We start from the raw sequence: 20,888 nt of genomic DNA, 5'->3' as shown, positions 1-20,888 counted from the left end.
TTTTTAAATGGCTGGATCCGCGCCTGCTGATATAACAAGACTGGACGGAAGGACGGACACCCTGTATTTCTATGTTCCCATCGACGCGTCGCGTGGGTGACAAAAATCCAACGACATCTTAAAATCATTTTGAATTTAGATTCATATTAATTTGTACTTTGGTCTTCGGGGATGTGTGTGTTTTTGGTGTTTTGAGTTAGACATAATGAACAGGCCTGGCACAGCTGGTTAAAAACGCACCTTTTCACAAAGTGGGGAGGCAAAACGAGTCACAGACGATTAGCAAAGTTGCCTTTTTGTGGGGGGCATTTTGGTCACATAGGCGTCAGAAAAAGCAAGAGAGTATTCACAATCTCTTATAAGAAGTTTTCTTACAAGTATACAAGTGTTTATGTAAATCAAAAGGGTTGCTATTTCTTTATTTACATAAATAGAAATGTGGGATATACACAGCAACCGGCCAATTAACGACAATCAAAACCAAAGACATATAGATAACACGTGACTAATGCAGGATGGACAACAACATAGAGTATATTTTACTGCTAATCTGTTACAGTATATTTTTAGTAAAGATTCGTTGGTCTCTTGAATATGAAAGATAATAAGTATATTTAGTATATGCAAGAAATCTATCAAATTATAAAATCACATGTTCACAACAATAGTCAGATTTAAGCTATAACATTAACAAAGTTCAATCTCCTTAGACTCCTAGAACGTATTTTTTTGTCTTGATTAAAATCAAACCATTATAACATAAGGAGATGTCATATGATTGCTAATTAAACAATTTTCCATCAAAGACTAAATGACGTACATATATATTTGAGGTCTCCCAATTACCATCCCACTAATACTATGAACTGCTTATACAAAAAGATATTTTGTCATCAAATGATTTATTATAATTTATAAAATAGAACATCATTATATATGCTAAATAAATTGTGTACCCTTGGCTAAATACTGGGATAATATTGTTTTACCAGTGTCCTTTCGACAGTTCGTCCTGCACTTGGTATACTAGCATAGGTTAATATACGGATGATTTCGTCGGATTATGTACAGTTTTTAAGCTTTAACTTTTAAACAATGTACCTGGTGTTAGTACATACACTAAAAATTCGCATCTTGTCATTTTTTTCTCTTTTCGACATATTGATAAATTTGACATTTTGAAATATATTGCGCCGGTTTATGTTTATGCCCCACCTACGATAGTAGAGGGGCATTATGTGTTCTGGTCTGTGCGTTCGTTCGTCTGTCCGTCCGTCCGTTCGTTCATTCGTCCGTCTGTCCCGCTCCAGATTAAAGTTTTTGATCAAAGTAGTTTTTGATGAAGCTGAAGTCCAATCAACTTGAAACTTAGTACACATGTTCCTTATGATATGATCTTTTTAATTTTAAAGCCAAATTAAACTTTTGTCATCAATTTCACGGTCCACTGAACATACAAAATGAAAGACTTTAAGTGCGAGTTTCAGGTGAAAGTTTTTGGTCAAGGTAGTTTTTGATGAAGTTGAAGTCCAATCAACTTGAAACTTAGTACACATGTTCCCTATGGTATGATATTTTTTATTTTAATGACAAATTAGATTTTTTACTCAATTTCACGGTCCATTGAACATGGAAAATGATAGTGCGAGTGGGGCATCCGTGTACTTTGGACTTGTTAAACCTATATTGAGGGTGCACAAACATATAATATGTATATTCTCAGGACCATTTTTTCTTTAATGACTTTTCACGGACGACAGAATGTTGAACTTGGTGTATTTGAGTAAAATTTTGCATACAGTTTGCAAGGTTTGTCCGACTAACTACGCACACAACCCACACGTTTACATCATACAGAGTATCCTGTATTTTGTATTAGGATGTTGATTTTCTTTTTAATTTTCACAACTAACAGAATGTTTTATCTTTCTTGACTGCTGCACAAATTTTTTTGTCAGACACAACAATTCAAATTGCACTGTATCGTCCTGTAAATGCATGAAATATTTGCCACCGGACTTATAGCAACCATCTATCAATCAATTCAAATTGTACCTCAATATCAATGTTTACCAAATTACGTTATTCCGTAACGTCACACGTTTTCTGCCAAATTCTAAGCGTATCGGTCAACTTTGAAGCAATGTATATAAAAAAAAAACAAGTACGATGACACATGTGTTTCTATGTATATATATAAAAATAAGGGGATGTGGTTTGATCGCCAACTCTCCACAAGAGACCAAATGACAATGAAATTTACATCAATAGGTCACTGAACTGCCTTCATCAATGAGCAAAGCTCGTATCGCATAAAGTCAGCTATAAAAGGCCCCGAAATGACATAATATTTATGTAAAACAATTCAAACGAGAAAACTTACGAACTAATTTATGTCCAAAATAATAAACGAAAAACAAATATGTTACATAACAACAAACTGAATTACAGGCTACTTGACTCGGGACCGGAACATACACAATGTGGCGAGGTTAAAACTCGTTTAAAGGAGCCAATCCTACCCTAACCTTGGGCATAAACTGGATCCCTGTTGTGTTCACTTATCTCATCAGATGAATACAAATTGAATACATCTAAGAAAAACAGAGTGCACATGGAAGGGTACTTATACATCCAAACAACCAACAGACTTTAAGTACAGATCTTGGACTACTCGTAGTTACTGACAATTAGTTGAAAGTAATAACAACTAATACAAAAAGCATGCCTCTTAGATGCATGGATTCAGTATACAATCCTGGATATTACGTTAGTTTTTAGTCTTTCTCCGTATAAAAGAACAAAACCATCTATTGAAAAATATAAAAAAAACTCCTGGTATGGATCAATTAATATTTTAAGGGAAAAAATGTCAGGCATAGAAAAGCATATTCCTGAAAAATATTCAACATTTAAACTACACTGTGGTCAGATTGTTATGGGATACTATACTGCATTGTGGAAAAAACAGCTAGATATACATAAACATGGTAAACTACGAACTTATGTAACATTCAAGTGCAACGTCGATTTTGAAAACTATTTGTCAATAATGCGACATTTTGAGCAAAGGAAATGTATTACTAGATTAAGAATATCTGCTCACAAATTGCAAATTGAATCTGGTAGATACCAGGGTACTCTTTGACAAAACCGAATTTGTCTCAGGTGCACCTCAGGTGAGGTTGAGGATGAAGTTCATTTTTTATTTAAATGCATGTGACACGCATTTATTAAAAAGAGAGGAATTGATGCAAAATATATTAAAATCATGTCCAAACTTTCAAAATTTAAATATTAATAACAAATTAATTTGTATAATGAATAATGAGGATCCCAATGTACTATTTGCATTTTATAAATATATAGAAGATATATACTAATAATTGAAGGAAAACATAATCTACAATAACTAATTTCAATATAACTCTTTAATATGAATTTGGATACCCTGTTAAGCCTGCACAGATCATAAGAAGAATTTCAAATTCTCTGGCACCGTTCCTTGATGATCCTTGCTGGGTGGACCCAGAATCTATAATCCTAAATATATGTTTTTAAAATATTTTTAAAATAATTTAGGAGTTTGACTCATCTGCATTACGTACAAGTAGGGACTTCCCTTTAAGCACCGACTCTTGGTGCTTTCTGCAGATAAGTCATACTAAATATCCTTTATTAAATAATACTTGTTATTTGCAGTATACCTCATGGTCAAATGTGCGAGTGCTTAAATTGTTTTTTTTTTTTTTTTTTTTTTTTAATGTTCTCCCCACAAACTACTAATGCCTCTTGTTGGTCTTTTCAAAGTGAAAATACACTTACCGGGTGCACCTGAGTCACTGAATTCAACATAGTATTCATTGAATAATAATACATTGCTACTTTTACTTTATTATTTTGTTAACACTTGTTATATATATTGTATTGTCTGTGTATTTCATATGTTATTGTTTATAATAATATTGTCTGTATGCTATATGCCCTCCTGGGGCCCTTATTTGGTTAATAAAAATATTCTATTCTATTCTATCCTATTTTATTCTATATTATAAGTATATAATTGACCAATGTGGACCTTATTTTCGCAATTCCATAGATTGCCTTGACGTTACGCGGGATGTTCGTACCGTTTACGTTTTTTGCATGTTTTGTGGGTAAAACTGCGCTGCAGGTGCAGAAAAAAACGTATTTCAATTAAAACAAAGATATCATTGTGCTGGATATAAATTTCCTTGTTCATTTATCTTCCATAAAACAATATAAAACGCATTTGTTCGAGTTGTTATGCATTTGATTATGGATTTTAGAAAAATAATGGGCTGTCCCGGGTAACATTTCACAACGAAAACTGAAGTATAAGCCTTCTTATCGACTTTTATTTTGCCGATTTTCATAAATTTTTTTTGGCCGCGAATGGCCATGAAATAACAACCCATTATGATATATTTGTTTGACGGCTAATGGCGTCTTATTCTTTTACGCCAGGTAAATCTGCAAAGTTTCATTGTGTCCCATTTCCATTTTCGAAACTACTTTAAAGAAAAAAAAGTTAAAAAATACAGATAAATGATATCATCAGGTGAGAAAATGATATAGCTATTATAATGTTGTTTTAATTAATTTATTAATTTCAAACGCAAAATCGGTCAAACACAAAAACAAAAAAGATCCTATTTTTTTTTTAAATTTGGTGAATAAAATGTCACTCGTTCAATTTTGGCAAAAACGTTGTGAACCGTCGTTATCAAAGTAAACTATGTTTAGTTTTGCACTTGATTGTCGACAATGAAATTCTTATATAGACATGTTATTTTTCTAATCTTTTCAAAATATCTATATTGATCTCCATAGCATTCGTACTTTCCGAGAAAAAAATGTTTGAAAATTGGTGAAAAAGATGTCGCACGCATCAAATTTCTTACGGCGGCAACCTGACATTGTTTCGAATAGCAAAAACAACCAGAAACGCAGTGCCATAAAAACACACAGAACAAGCGCACAACTAGTCGATTGTCGGTGCATGTATTGTTTAACTACATATATATAGAGAGACTTTTTAAACTACGACTTGATTTATCTATATATATATATATATGTTACTGATTTTTTTGGATTCTTTTTGTTATTCCGTGATATTGATAAGTATTGCTCTCAACCCGGAACAGATTGCATGTTTTATTTCTACTCGCAAATTTTAAATTAAGTGCAGAACTTGCAAAGGTTTTAAAACGAGTAAAACTTCGGAGCGTAATTAAGGTGGCTCATGGGTACAAAAATTTTAGCAAAAAATTAAACCTTTATTTTTTCATTACAAATTTTATTTATTACACTATTAGTTGTTACTTTATGATATGGTACAAAAAACAACCCAAAAAAATTATTTGGATTGGCCCCAGATGACTTTAAAAATTGAAAAAGCTCCAAATTATCTCCCTTTGGTGCAAAAATGCCATTTTTTGGCCTTAAATTTGAAATATCTTTTTTAACTCATCGGTGACCTATATTTTTTATTATTGTTTTCAAATAAGCTGTACATAAACTAAATAATTGTAAAATTTAAGCGATTTCTTATATTAGGTTATTTTTTTATTTCGATATTTCCTCTTTTTCTCCTATTAGTTCAACAGAAAAAAAGGACATTAACAAAAATGTATGCTTCTTCTAGAGGCAGATTTTAGCTTAAATGAACGGTGACCCCATTTTTTTATTTCATTTTTCTTTTAAGTATATGATAAAGTTCATTTATGAAAAAATATAGCGAAATCCTATATTAGAAAAAAAAATTCATTTATACCCAGGAGCCCCCTTAAGGTCTTTCCTTTTTCTATAAGGAAAGACCTTACTGTATTTCTTCTGATTATTATTATTATTATTATTCTTTCCGCCAAACTTTAACGAAATTTCCCAAAAAAAGTACGCGACATGTTGAAATGATATTAGGTATCTAGTATTGGTTGACCAAAAGCTATCTTGTGGTGAGGGCACGACCCCGTAACATTTCTTTTATAGGGGTTATCTCCCCTAACACCGAAAACCTTGTTATCATTCTAACTCCATAACCATAATAGGTAGAAAAAAAACAAAGGGTGGAATTTGTTCAGGACACAGACTCTGGTGCTTCGTTACATTTGAATTGAAAAGATTCAACGACTCATTGGTAGGGTTATGCCCCTTTGAAAATTAACAAATGTTGGTTGGCCACTCAAACTCAAAAACTGTAAGTTGTAGCCACCTAGGATCATCACCAATGATCATCAATTCACATGAACATGAAAATTGACCTAAGGTCAAAGGTCAAGGTCATGACCTATATTTTGACCTTAGCTTGTTATCGGATTTACTAAATAACCGTAAAAGATGGCTGATAAAATGTAACGGAGAAAATATGTGTCTTGTCGAGATCTACATTTGTTATGTTGGGTTGAAAATCATTGGACCAATTGTTATGGAACTAGGGCACCAAAACTGTTTTTGGGGTCCGAAATAATGATTGTTTGCTTATAACTCAAAAGTGGTTAGAGATAGAAAGAAACTTTGAATTGCAAAAATGATCAGCATAATAAGATCTACAAAGTTAGGTCAAGGTCAGAGGTCAAGTCCCTAGCAACGACATAAAACACCTTAGCAACCATATATTTTTGAACTTAGAAGGCTATGAATAATATAAATATTACATTTTTATTACTGGAAATGACATTTTTGTCCCTAGCAACGACATACAAGTCCTTAGCAATCACTTATTTTTTTGACTTTAAATACTATGAATAGTACATATGACATTTTTAATAACTTATTTTAATATATTTATCCTTAGGAATGATTTTTGCCCTAAGCAACCACTTATGAACATAAAAGTCCTTAGAAACTATATATTTTTTAACTAAGAAGGCAATTAATAAAAGAAAAAAGGAAAGACCATTCAATTGTTGATGAACAATTGACTTTTTATTATTATTATTATTATTCTTTCCGCCAAACTTTAACGAAATTTCCCAAAATAAGTACGCGACATGTTGAAATGATATTAGGTATTTAGTATCGGTTGACCAAAAGCTATCTTGTGGTGAGGGCACGACCCCGTAACATTTCCTTTATAGGGGTTATCTCCCCTAACACCGAAAAACTTGTTATCATTCTAACTCCATAACCATAATAGGTAGAAAAAAAACAAAGGATGGAATTTGTTCAGGAACAGACCCTGGTGCTTCGTTACATTTGAATCGAAAAGATTCAACGACTCATTGGTAGGGTTATGCCCCTTTGAAAATTAACAAATGTTGGTTGGCCACTCAAACTCAAAAACTGTAAGTTGTAGCCACCTAGGATCATCACCAATGATCATCAATTCACATGAATATGAAAATTGACCTAAGGTCAAAGGTCAAGGTCATGACCTAGATTTTGACCTTAGCTTGTTATCGGATTTCCTAAATAACCGTAAAAGATGGCTGATAAAATGTAACGGAGAAAATATGTGTCTTGTCGAGATCTACATTTGTTATGTTGGGTTGAAAATCATTGGACCAACTGTTATGGAACTAGGGCACCAAAACTGTTTTTGGGGTCCGAAATGATGATTGTTTGCTTATAAATCAAAAGTGGTTAGAGATAGAAAGAAACTTTGAATTGCAAAAATGATCAACATAATAGGATACAAAGTTAGGTCAAGGTCAGAGGTCAAGTCCCTAGCAACGACATAAAACCCCATAGCAACCATATATTTTTGAACTTAGAAGGCTATGAATAATATAAATATGACATTTTTATTACTGGAAATGACATTTTTGTCCCTAGCAACGACATACAAGTCCTTAGCAATCACTTATTTTTTTAACTTTAAATACTATGAATAGTACATATGACATTTTTAATAACTTATTTTAATATATTTATCCTTAGGAATGATTTTTGCCCTAAGAAACCACTTATGAACATAAAAGTCCTTAGAAACCATATATTTTTTTAACTAAGAAGGCAATTAATAAAAGAAAAAAGGAAAGACCATTCAATTGTTCATGAACAATTGACTTTTTAATTGTACCAGCATTTCTTTTGCTTTTCCATCTTATAGCACTAAAGAGGCTTCTTTAAAATTTACGGACAAAATATGTTTCGGATGATGCTGCCAATTCATTAATGAATGAATATATTACTGTAAAAACTACAAAAAAACTTGTAAAGAAAAGTTTGAACTTCAACAAACTTATTTTCAGCGCAACGAGGTATTTTTGTGTCCGTTATTTTTCAACATAGAGGTAGACGGAGTAGAAAGTTTGCCGGATATTTCATGTATTATCACTTTATATTATCGGTTCAGTATAAGTCACGAAATTGTTTTTAAATGTTAGTAAACCGACATTTGTTTCAAACGCGGATATGAAATTTTCGTAAATGGAACCTTAGGACGCAGCCGGGGGCTTTTTAAAGAATCAAGTAGACATAGATTTTTTTTCCGGGGGAACGAAATAATACAGCAGATCTTTTTAAATATTGCGGGAAACATTTGAACGACACTAAGTTACTGTATTGTAAGCGCCAAATATTTAGATATGATGAGAGTATAGATCGTGACACAATATCTTTAAAATCGTTCCTAATATTAAAAGTCTCTAGTATCAAGTTATTTTCATCTTTGGACGATGCTTAATTGACAATTAGGTACCTGTCATGTTATTCTTGTGAAAACTATTTGGTTGGTTCTTACAAAGACTGCATAAATAATTCCATTTGAAGTATAAGGCAACCATACCCACAGTTGTCGGGAAAAATTGAAGCCGCAATTGGGGTCCCGCAGAAGATGTGGTATGATTGCCGATGAGACAATTAACTCTCCACAAGAGACCAACATAACACAGAAATTAACAACTATATAGGTCACCGTACGGCCTTCAACAATGAGTAAAGCCCATACCGCATAGTCAGCTATAAAAGGCCCCGCAAAGACAATGTAAAAAAAAACGGGAAAACTAAGAGCCGTATTTATTTTAAAATGAATGAAAAACAAATATGTAACACATCAACAAAAGACAACCACTGAATTACGGGCTCCTAACTTGGGACAGCAACATACAGAAATAATGTGGCGGGGTTAAAATGTTAGCGGGATCCCAACTATAAATATATACATGTAGTCTACAGCACTAGACAAAATATCTGTTTCATTCCGATGTAACTCGATTCAAAGTAAAAGTGTGTTAAAAAAAATTTGAAATCGGGAGATATGCCATTCAGTATCGTGTTATCTTGATATTAGTACACAGCTGTGGAATACAAAGAAAAACTAACCACTTGCAGGGGAACACGAAACTGCATTGAAAATGAAAAAAATAAAGAATAGAAAAGAAAAAGATAGGCTAACAATTTAAGAATAAAGAATAGTGGGCTTCTAGAATATAAATAGAGAATAACGTGCAAAATTTGTATAGAATCAGGGCCGTAACTACATTGAGGCAAATGAGGCAAATGCCTCATGTTAGAAATTTTAAAAAAAATAAACAAAAGATTGTCTTAATATCAAATTGTTTTCACGGAAAGTGTCTAACAAGAAGCAAGTTCTCTTCACTCTCTGGTGTCGCCCCTTTCGTGATCCATGTTTCTTTTTTACTTTTAGTTTTCAGAGTTGATGGTCGAGTTGATGGTCTATTGTTTGAACTTCTGTGTCCCGGGTTTGTCTTTTGCTCATTTTTTGTCCTACTTTATGACAATAGTCTGAGTGTTGATTTTCATTTGTAAACGTGTGGTTTTGCAATGTTGTATGCCTACCGATGTCCAGATATTGTGCGAGAAAATATTTTTAAGAATATACAAGACACAGAAAAAAAGGTCGTTTCTGCATGGGGAATTGAATTTGATATCAAAGAATTCACAACTGGCTTCTTTTGGTTGATAAATCTAGATAGCTGACATGGTTTAAATTAAGGTAAGGTCACATATTTTCCGGTATCAAATTATTTGAAATAAAGCAATAATGTATTGCTATATGACCATTTCCATTGATTGGTTAAACTTGCATTAAGTCATGTTCAGACCCTTTTACAGAAAATAAAGGAATATGGAGTAAATGTGCACGAAACCTAATCGCACACAAAGTCAATGCATAAAAAAAATTCTAATGATCAATCATTTGGTCAAAGTTGCTGGAGGGTCTTCAACAATAAAAAAAATCATTAATACCGTAAAACAGGGTCGAGATGGTCCCTAGTGTCGACTTAAGCAGTACTAGTATTTAAAGCATACTACTGCACTGCTACTATATTTCAATCTAGCCATAAAAAAATCACCAAAGTCTAAGCACAATACAAGACTAAAACAGACAGACAGATCCGCTATCAATGATTATGAGAATTACGAATTTTTGCTTTGTTCTACATATCGGTCTTTTAATGTTGTCCACAAAACCTTAAAGTCTTTTAAATTACTTGTGCAATGAATCTATGTTTTTGCTTTCAGACCAGAATATTGTCGAAAAAAGCTTAAAATTAATTGCGTTTCAATGTCAGAAAGATTCCGTGAAACGCTCAGAATGCACGATTTTGCGTTATTTTCCTCAGAGCTTCTGGGGGCCTTGAGCGACCCCCAGTCCCTCGGCTCGGCGATATATTTTGCCTCACTATTTGAAGAGGCTAGTTACGGCCCTGAGAATAAAGAAAACATGGCGTAAATAATATTAAGAATTAAAGAACACCCACCTCCCTCCTTTTCTAGACCCTCTTTTATCCTAAGACTCTTTAAAGAAAGAAGCGCCGTTAAATTCATAGGAACAAATAGATTTGGAATATATTATTTTCTCTAGCATTTTTCATTTCTGTACTTTTGTCTTTGTGTTGTTAACATTCAAACTTATTTTTTTGTGTAAATGGTTAATGAAACTTGGTTGATAAAAACGAAGCACTGATCAGTCTATCATAAATTAGTTTTGGCACAATCTTAGTGCTAAATATTATTCTTATCTGCTACGCTCGGTTAATTTTTATTTGATCTACTTGAATCGTCTTTGAATTCTCATAGCATATGATGTGTGTCAACAATCTTTTTTTACTGAAAAATTGTAATAGTGGTCAGGGGCATCCCAATATTTATCTTAGTTGATGAAAATAGCAACTGCATTTTTTTTTTCGAGCGCACAACTGTTGTCCTAACAAACTAGACCATAAGTTCACCAAACTTAACAAGCTGGTGCATCACAGGAAAGCAGTATTTTACAGCCCCCCCTCAAAGAAAAACAAAAAACACACACACACAAAATTACAATAAAAAAACACTATTGCTAGTACAAATGTATCTGGACAATGACATGCGACCCCCAATGCTAGTTAACACGGGTGCAGTACTAGTCCATAACTTATGTGCATTGATTATAAGTAGATACAATCGTGAAATGAGTGTGCGTCTTTTGCCAAAAGCAATTCACTTTAACATTTCTTTTTACAATTGAACACACTATATTTTGGTAGCATTCTTTACAGTGACTTTTAATTTATGAACACTTTGAATAGTTATTTGAATATATAATGGCAATTGCATCGATAGATTCTGCCAGATTTGCAACTTGCATAATTAACTAATTAAACATTATAGTAATTAAATTCTAAAGGTCACGCTTGGTACCCAAAGAACTACAGCTTCAATAGATAAACCTCTAAATTGAAGTTCAACCTGCATACTAGGTATTACAACATCGTGAACGGAAGAGTTGTACGTAAAAAAAAAAGATGTTGTATGATAGCCAATGGGACGAATACTTATATCCGCCAGGTACCAAAGTATGATGCAAGTTAAAGATTGAAAATCAGAAATGTGCCTTGATATATTCATAGACACAGAGGCTTGTCACTTTTTTTGTTTTATCTTTTTATTGGAAAATATTCTTTAATATATCAACTTATTTAAAGTTTTAAACATTTATCAATGCGATTTAACTATAACGATAGTTTATGTATTTTGTCCCTCTTTCCTTTTTTCCCGCCTGTATGGAAAGCAAGTACAATGATATATGTTTCCACTGTTAAAGGACAAATAAGACATGTAGTTATTTTAAGACTTTGCGTAAAATATGTCTAAGAAAGAAGTGCAAGATATTGCTTTGTTCAAACACGAATCATATACATTTCCGCTAAAACTATAAGTCTAGACTTCGTCTTGTTGTACAGGGTACAATTGCCTTATATATTTTAAAGATATGTTTTCCATGTTTTTTTTTGTAAGATAGGTTTTTGTACCTTCTGTTTGAGTAAGTTACATGTACTTGTATTATGACTGTCATTTGTTTTTTGTGTTGTGTGTAAAGTTTATGTTCTGTAGACCTGTAAGATTTTGAGATGCTGATCCAAGCCTAAAAGATGTTTTATATACTTTTCTTTTGTTTGAAATTTGCCAGAGAGAGATTCAAAAGATTGAAGAGTAATTGTAATATGTATTTGTCGTTTACAAATCTTCTTGAATTATGTTAAAACAAAATGACTTTGTCACATCGATTCTTGTTTCAATGTTATTTCAATTAAAAAGTATGCAAAGTATGTTAAATGTAATTATTGCAGAAAAAATAAAAAATAAAAAAAATAAAAACTTATTTGATCATGACAGAAAAAATACGATTCCTGTCAAAGTACATATGTGAGCTGTAAAATTTTAGGATGGAATAGGCGATAAATGAGATATCGAATGACTGATAGTTCGATAACTTATTTTAGTTTTGCGTATTTAAAAACAACACAATCAAATGACAACGGGAGCATTGTTTTAAGACAATGTATGATGTTATTAATCATAAAGAAATGATAATTGTTTGTGCCTTATATTGATGGATATTGATACTAGCGGTGGTCTTCTATTGATCTTTTCGAACCAGATCTTTCTGTAAAAGGTGATAATTGTCACATTTAACTGCTGATAAACCCCGTTGATTGGAGGAAGGGCGACATCTCGTCGATGAAATGATATTATCTATCGATTTTGTTTGATTTCATTGGTAAATTGTGTGTCAATTATGACACGTGACTCACTGATTCTTTGTTTGTAGTGTTTAACTTTCATTCTCACACACAAGAAAGTTTTTGCAGAGAGAGCTTCATGAAGCACACGGAGTTCAACATCTCGTGACTGGACTTAACGGATAAGGAAAACTAATATTACAAAACTGAAATATTCGTCAATAGATTTAATGTTTAAGTATGTGTGCAAACTAGCCGATTCTTAAAAAACATTCTCTCAAGATGTGTTTTGTGTCAAATATTATGTGACAACTAATCTACCGATGAAGGAATATTTCTATTTCAGAAACTTGGACTTTTTATAAAAACTTGATAAATCGATCGATAACCTTCCGAATGGTACCGATCTAAATTTAAAATGAGGCCGCATATCTAAAATTGTTCAGGCTTAATTTGTATATATGTATTATAACTACCAGTAACCAGAGACATATATATATATATATATATACATATAGTACAACTCGTCTTAAACATCAACCCAACAATGTTAGATCTGTAAATTTGCTTTCGCAATTGCAGACGTACTTATATATATATATAGTATATATGTCTCTGCAATAACATATATAATACATATTGTAGTATATGTCTCTTTAAAAAAAATTATATGTTTTATAAACAGAGTGAATTATGACTCGTGCAATTCCAGAAGTTTCAAAGCGATACTCGAAGGAAACAATCGTTTTATGCGAATGAACCATCATAACTTACCGAGAAACAAGATTTTGATGGATAAAGAAATTTACGCAGTACACCAAACAGAGCTCGAGAAGAGATCAATAACCGATTATGTAGAACCGACTTTTTTAAATTTTTTTTATTAAAACGAAATTATTAAAATACATGTATAATAAATGATATTACCAATATGCCAAAACCAATCCCAAAGCAGCTATATTTGTCATATCATAGCTTGACCACTAAAGCTATGGAAATATTTGTCAATATATTCTGCACCTTTCAAATATAGTAGCAAATTAAAAGCAAATATATCTATTTACCATACATTTTTAGCTGTCTGAAATATCTTTCTTTATCATTTCTTTGCATATGTATTCAAAGTTACATATGCCCAATATATTTACACATACATTTCTAGCTGTCTGAAATATCTTTTTTTATCATTTCTTTGCATATGTATTTAAAGTTACATATGCCCAATATATTTACACATACATTTCTAGCTGTCTGAAATATCTTTCTTTATCATTTCTTTGCATATGTATTTAAAGTTACATATGCCCAATATATTTACACATGTCATTGATATTATCATTTGACCACATTTCTCAGTTAAACAAATTGTCTGCAAATCCATGTATTTACCATACATTTCGAAATATGTTCAAAGGCTTTTGATATGTTCTAATTTGACATACATTTCAGCCGACAATAAAGACTAACAAAATTATTCCTTTACAATACATTTGACAGGTCTCTGTAGATTAAAGGAAATGATGCTTTACACCCCCCTATAAAGTTCTCGTTTTGAATTAATTTAGATACCAAGAAAATGTAGATGCACCTTACACTTTATAACCCATATAAAATCATTTGAATGATGATGCTTTGCTACCTAGACAAAGAAACACATTTGCGGATAAATTTACATCATAGAAAAATACATGACAAAGGTTTCCATTTGCAGAGGTATACAAATACATAAGTTTGCAAAAGTTTTGCGACGGTCATAAATATATATAAATTCTTAACTGCAAAATGGTTTGATTAGGTGTTAATATATTTTATAAACCGCGGTCTCTCATAACCGCCCATAGGAGGCTATAGCACAAGAAATATTAATATTTACAACATGTAAAGACAAGATAAACTAAATGCAGCGGTTTATAAATATATGTAAATGTCGGTCTCTGAATACATTTACATAACATTTGCATACCTCTTCAAATCCGGGATTTCGTGTAGTGTTAGGTACTACTGTTAACATTGTTTTACAGATAATTTGTTCTGTATATTTGTAACTTAGAAGATCTATGATTTTCTCTCTATGTTTGCTTAAGGAGGTAGACCTAGGTTAAGAGAAATTATAACTCTTAAAATCACCAGTACGTTTGTGTCAACCATTTTCATAAATATATTCTAAGCTTCTATGTTACATAGATTATTTTCAATCTGTTTCAGGTAAATGCTTAAAATACGTTGATGAAACTTGACTTTTACAAACACATAACTGATTTAAAGAGTTATCTCCCTGGACCAAGGTCTAACATCTTAAGCAAGTAAAATTCATTTTTTACTAGAAATGGCAAGTATTTAGGATGAAAAGTAAAATTATAATTTGAAAGTATTTTTGGGTGTGTTATAAAGCAGTTTGTTTTTATCTGAAAATTTGATCTCAACAGCACATTTTTTTTGTAAATCATTTTATATATTCCTCCTTATATTATGCGCACACCATTTGACCAACAGTTGCAGAATGATCAGAATTGAAATGATATCAATCACCAAACAGGAAAAGCAGAATCAGAGCAATGTTGGCAATTATCACGGGGGTGGTCTCTTCCTATATAAAGATATATACATATGTGCCGCTGGAATGGGTTCCTTTTTTGATCCGTCAAATATATCAATGGGGTGCAATTTTACAGAGGAAATATATCAATAGGTAGTAATTGACCGATTGTGATATAGCAATGGGTCATAAATATATGAATGGGTTATGATTTCGCTGTGAAATATATGTATAGGTAGGGATTTCACAATTATTCAATATATGAATGGGGGGTGTTTTTAAAATCCTAGCTGCACACCTGTATCCAAAATCCCATGTTGAGACCCCCCCGTGGCAATTATCCACTGTTTCATACAATTTTGATGAATTACTTGTTTATTAATGTTTAAATGAATGTAGTAAATACACAATAGAAAATACAATACCTTTCCATTTTGTGGTTGATTATTTTCGTGTGCAAAATTGTGACTTTCAGATGAAGAACAGTAATAAAAGTACCATTTTGTCATGATCAGTGCTAATTTGGTGTCAGAAAGTATTAAAAATATTCTTTTCAACAACTTCATAATGGAATGTGTGCACAATCTCAATAGGTTCGCCAACTTTGTGTAAAGTTCAAAATATCTATAAACAAGAATGTGTCCAAAGTACACTGATGCCCCACTCGCACTATCATTTTCCATGTTCAATGGACCGTGAAATTGGATAAAAAATATAATTGGGCATTAAAATTAGAAAGATAATATCATAGGGAACATGTGTACTAAGTTTCAAGTTGATTGGACTTCAATTTCATCAAAAACTACCTTGACCAAAAACTTTAACCTGAAGCGGGACAGACGGACGAACGAACAGATGGACGGACGAACGAACGAACGGACGCACAGACCAGAAAACATAATGCCCCCCTACTATCGTAGGTGGGGCGTAATAAAAAAACAAAAATGATAAAATATCCTTTTGAAAATTTGCTGAAGAAATAATTAAGTTTCCAGGTCTTACAAAGTTTAACATTTAAGGTGGTACTAAATACCTTGACTTATATTTATTTGGCTTGTTTAAATTTCATAAAATTTTGTCAAAGTGTTTACTTTGACCCTTGAAGAAAAATAAATAAAATTTCTAAAAATTTGAACCTACAACTTTATCAGAAAAATTTTATTGGTTATATCATGTATATAGCAGTTTGACAAACACTAGTTTTGGTCATTAAGAAGCTTAATATTTCCCTTACAATACACTGTGATTAAAACATTTAGCTAATTTTTACAGAGTTACATGTATCTCCTTGTAGTATTTGGTACCACCTTAATGCTTTGACTGATTGATGGAAATAACTTACCACAAAAATAGATTTGTTTCCTGTTCCTAGCTTATTGAGTAAGTTTTCCACGGACTTAGAAATTATCTGTGTTAGATGTTCATTCCACTGCATATGTGACTACTTCACGCTAGCTCTGCTTTGCATTCATAAAAATCTCGCGATAATAAAAGTAAACGATAAAACTATCTATGACAGAAGATTGCCGACATTGCTCCATAAAAATTTTGACTATAGTTTCATTTATATCCGAAACATCAAACTAGAATTTTCTATGCATTTTAGAGTCATTCAATTACAAATACATCTCATTTTACAACCTGCCTAGATTTTTAAACAGATTGATCAGATTTTACTATTGATGTATTATTTGATCATTGTTTACCATTTTTTAATACAAATTTGTGTTCATTTATATTGTTATGTATGAAAATTAGGCACTCAAATTTAAAAAATTAAATCAAAATCTATATATATATAAACCTTACCCATTTTATTGCCTTCAATATGAACAAAGCCACATGCACACTCCATAAATCTTGAAGAACATGGAACATATTTATTTGTAAATCTGTTTTTTGTTCCATGCGTATTAATCATGTGTTCTATATAAGCCCGTGAACACATCGAGTAATAGTTGCATTTTGTACATTTTAAAAATTTTCTAAAATAAAAAAATAAAGTTAAGTCATTTAAGTATAAATAATGTGATGTCATTGGATGTCTTTCAGTAAACATTTGCAAAATCATAATTTATGTTTGAATCTCAAAAGATAAAATATTTGAGATGTCCGTAAATAATAATTTCATGCTTAAGAAGTAGCATTGGATGAAATCGTAGGTTATCCTTCGTAATTGGCTGATATCTTTAAAAATCATGTACATTCATACAAGTTCATGTTCCCATTGAATCATGAATGTGACCTACTGAATTAGTTATAACATGAGCAACACGACGGATGCCACATATGAAGCAGGATCTGCTTACCCTTCCAGAGCACCTGAGATTATCCCTAGTTTTTGGTGGGGTTCGTGTTGTTTATTCTTTAGTTTTCTATGTTGTGTTATGTGTACTTTTGTTTGTCTGTTTGTCTTTTTCATTTTTAGCCATGACGTTGTCAGTTTATTTTCGAGTTATGAGTTTGACTGTCCCTCTGGTGTATTTCGTGCCTCTTATCTACTGAACAAAGATTGATAAAGGGAAAATACTTGTTGCACCTTAAGCACCTACCTGAAATGATCCTCTCTTATAACTTTATTACATTCTATGCATTCCATCCCATAGAGGTCATCTGGAAACTCTAAATTTAGTCTAATCGTTTCATGCTTTAGCTTCGAGTACGTCACAAATTTAGGTTTAGGTTCAGATACGACTTCATTTTTCTTTTTCCTTTTACGGAGCTCTTCCTGGACATCTACATTGAAAATTTGTAAAAAATAAAGAGAACAGAAGAACAACTATGGAACCTACAGACATAAGGAGAATAAGGGTAAAACTGAATGTTCCCTCCCCTACTGGCTGGGGCCATAAAAATAACAAACATTTCGTTTTTGTGGGCTTAAATATCAAAATACAGTATTTGTATGTTACATGTTTCAAAGGGACAATATACACATTTTATTTTGTTAATTTTTTCACAAGATCTATTGATATTATAATTTTCTTTATGTATACTAAACTATGAAGATTTTTTACCATAAACTTTAAGTAATTTTTTTTATCGATTCCTACAAGCCCCTGTGCATTACTCATCAAATGATATAGGTCACCAAAGTCATGTGATGACTGATATATTAACTAGATATGACAAAATGTTGTCACAGAGATAATGTCGAGCCTCAATGCCGTTTTGATAGTATGTATAAAATGTTGAAATTTTGTAATGGCAATAAGTAGTACTGTGGATTCATTAATCTTCATTGGATACAAATTTTCGTGGATTTCATCAGTATTGGTAAACCATGAAATTAAATGTTCAATGAATGTCAAATTTTCTACAGAATTGAATGGAGACCTTGGCAAAACCATGAAATTAAATGTTCAATGAATGTCAAATTTTCTATAGAATTGAATGCAGCCCTAGGCAAAACCATGAAATTAAATGTTCAATGAATGTCAAATTTTCTACAGAATTGAATGCAGACCTTGGCAAAACCATGAAATTAAATGTTCAATGAATGTCAAATTTTCTACAGAATTGAATGCAGACCTTGGCAAAACCATGAAATTAAATGTTCAATGAATGTCCAATTTTCTACAGAATTGAATGCAGCCCTAGGCAAAACCATGAAATTAAATGTTCAATGAATGTCAAATTTTCTACAGAATTGAATGGAGACCTTGGCAAAACCATGAAATTAAATGTTCAATGAATGTCAAATTTTCTACAGAATTGAATGCAGACCTTGGCAAAACCATGAAATTAAATGTTCAATGAATGTCAAATTTTCTACAGAATTGAATGCAGACCTTGGCAAAACCATGAAATTAAATGTTCAATGAATGTCCAATTTTCTACAGAATTGAATGCAGACCTTGGCAAAACCATGAAATTAAATGTTCAATGAATGTCAAATTTTCTACAGAATTGAATGGAGACCTTGGCAAAACCATGAAATTAAATGTTCAATGAATGTCAAATTTTCTACAGAATTGAATGGAGACCTTGCAAAACCATGAAATTAAATGTTCAATGAATGTCAAATTTTCTACAGAATTGAATGGAGACCTTGGCAAAACCATGAAATTAAATGTTCAATGAATGTCCAATTTTCTACAGAAATGAATGCAGACCTTGGCAAAACCATGAAATTAAATGTTCAATGAATGTCAAATTTTCTACAGAATTGAATGCAGACCTTGGCAAAACCATGAAATTAAATGTTCAATGAATGTCCAATTTTCTACAGAATTGAATGGAGACCTTGGCAAAACCATGAAATTAAATATCAAAGAACATACAAGTTTTCCTTTATACACAACTAGAGGCTCTAAAGAGACTGTGTCGCTCACCTCGGTCTATGTGAATATTAAACAAAGGACATAGATGGATTCATGACAAAATTGTGTTTTGGTGATAGTGATGTGTTTGTAGATCAAATCATCTTACTTTACTAAACATTCTTGCTGCTTACAATTATCTGTATCTGTAATGAACTACGTCCAGTTAGTTTCAGTGGAAAATTATAGTGAAAATTTACAAACTGTAAAAAATTGACTATAAAGGGCAATAACTGACCATTTTGGTAAAATTGACTTAATTGTAAATCTTACTCAGCTGAACAATCAGGGATGATTCCAGGTGTTTTCAAATGGGTCCCTAGAACATCAAATTGGGAATTTTTATTCTATTTGGGAATTTTTTAAGCATAAAATCTAAGACGAAATAACATTATTTTCCTGTAAAAACGGAAAATGTATATTATTAAGTTTAACCTGTACACTGATGTTCATGTAAGTTGTAACATTTTGAATAATTATGGATGGGCTACTGTTATTACATGAATATCATTGAACATGATGCACTAGTCTGCTAGTCATTGCTAGTCTATCATCTTAGCTATAGTTACGTAGGCCTATTACAAAAAATATATTTCAGCTAACATAAAGCACTGAAAAAAATCATTCATCAGGTATTTTTTCCACAGCAGGTCATCTCTATAAATTTACCTTGATTCAAATGGATTTCTAATTGAACTGGTCAATTGTCGAATTCAGAAAAGCAATTACAAATTAAAAGTTCATATACTTAATTGATAAGATATTTAAAGCATTAAACTAGTGTTCTTTAAAATTATTTGGATCATATTCAAAACTTTTGAAATAGTTCCATAATGATGACATCGTATTTCATGAATGGTCTATCATCAACATTATTTTCAAAAAACGGTCAAACTTTTGTCTTTTGAGGAAATAATTTCTTTTTCAAAACAAGTTTTCATCATATTATATAACCGGCTCTGCTGGGCGATCTGCTTTTACGAGATCGGTGACCATTAAACTTTATCCATCAATGTTATATCAAAATTTAAATTTGCTCTCTGCCGAGGTCTGCTTTGACACCCATTTTTATCAACCTGCTGGGCGATCTGCTTTTAC

General features: G+C 31.9%; 1 protein-coding gene across 5 annotated transcripts in view; it reads right to left on the bottom strand.

Annotated features, from left to right (window-relative positions):
• Window positions 1–20,888, bottom strand: part of LOC143056856 (uncharacterized) — a 65,975-nt gene that overhangs the window by 30,864 nt on the left and 14,223 nt on the right. For all 5 annotated transcript variants that reach the window (XM_076230022.1, XM_076230021.1, XM_076230020.1 and 2 more), the window contains 2 exons: window positions 18,021–18,204; window positions 17,278–17,453 (listed from right to left, as the gene is read on the bottom strand). In XM_076230022.1, the coding sequence (XP_076086137.1) occupies window positions 17,278–17,453; window positions 18,021–18,204 (360 nt within the window). The remainder of the gene's footprint in view (window positions 1–17,277; window positions 17,454–18,020; window positions 18,205–20,888) is intronic.

The sequence above is a fragment of the Mytilus galloprovincialis genome, chromosome 13 (genome assembly GCF_965363235.1).
Source record: "Mytilus galloprovincialis chromosome 13, xbMytGall1.hap1.1, whole genome shotgun sequence".
Taxonomy (NCBI): domain Eukaryota; kingdom Metazoa; phylum Mollusca; class Bivalvia; order Mytilida; family Mytilidae; genus Mytilus; species Mytilus galloprovincialis.
Note: the sequence above shows the minus strand (reverse complement) of the source record. Positions and strands in the feature narration are given on the sequence as shown.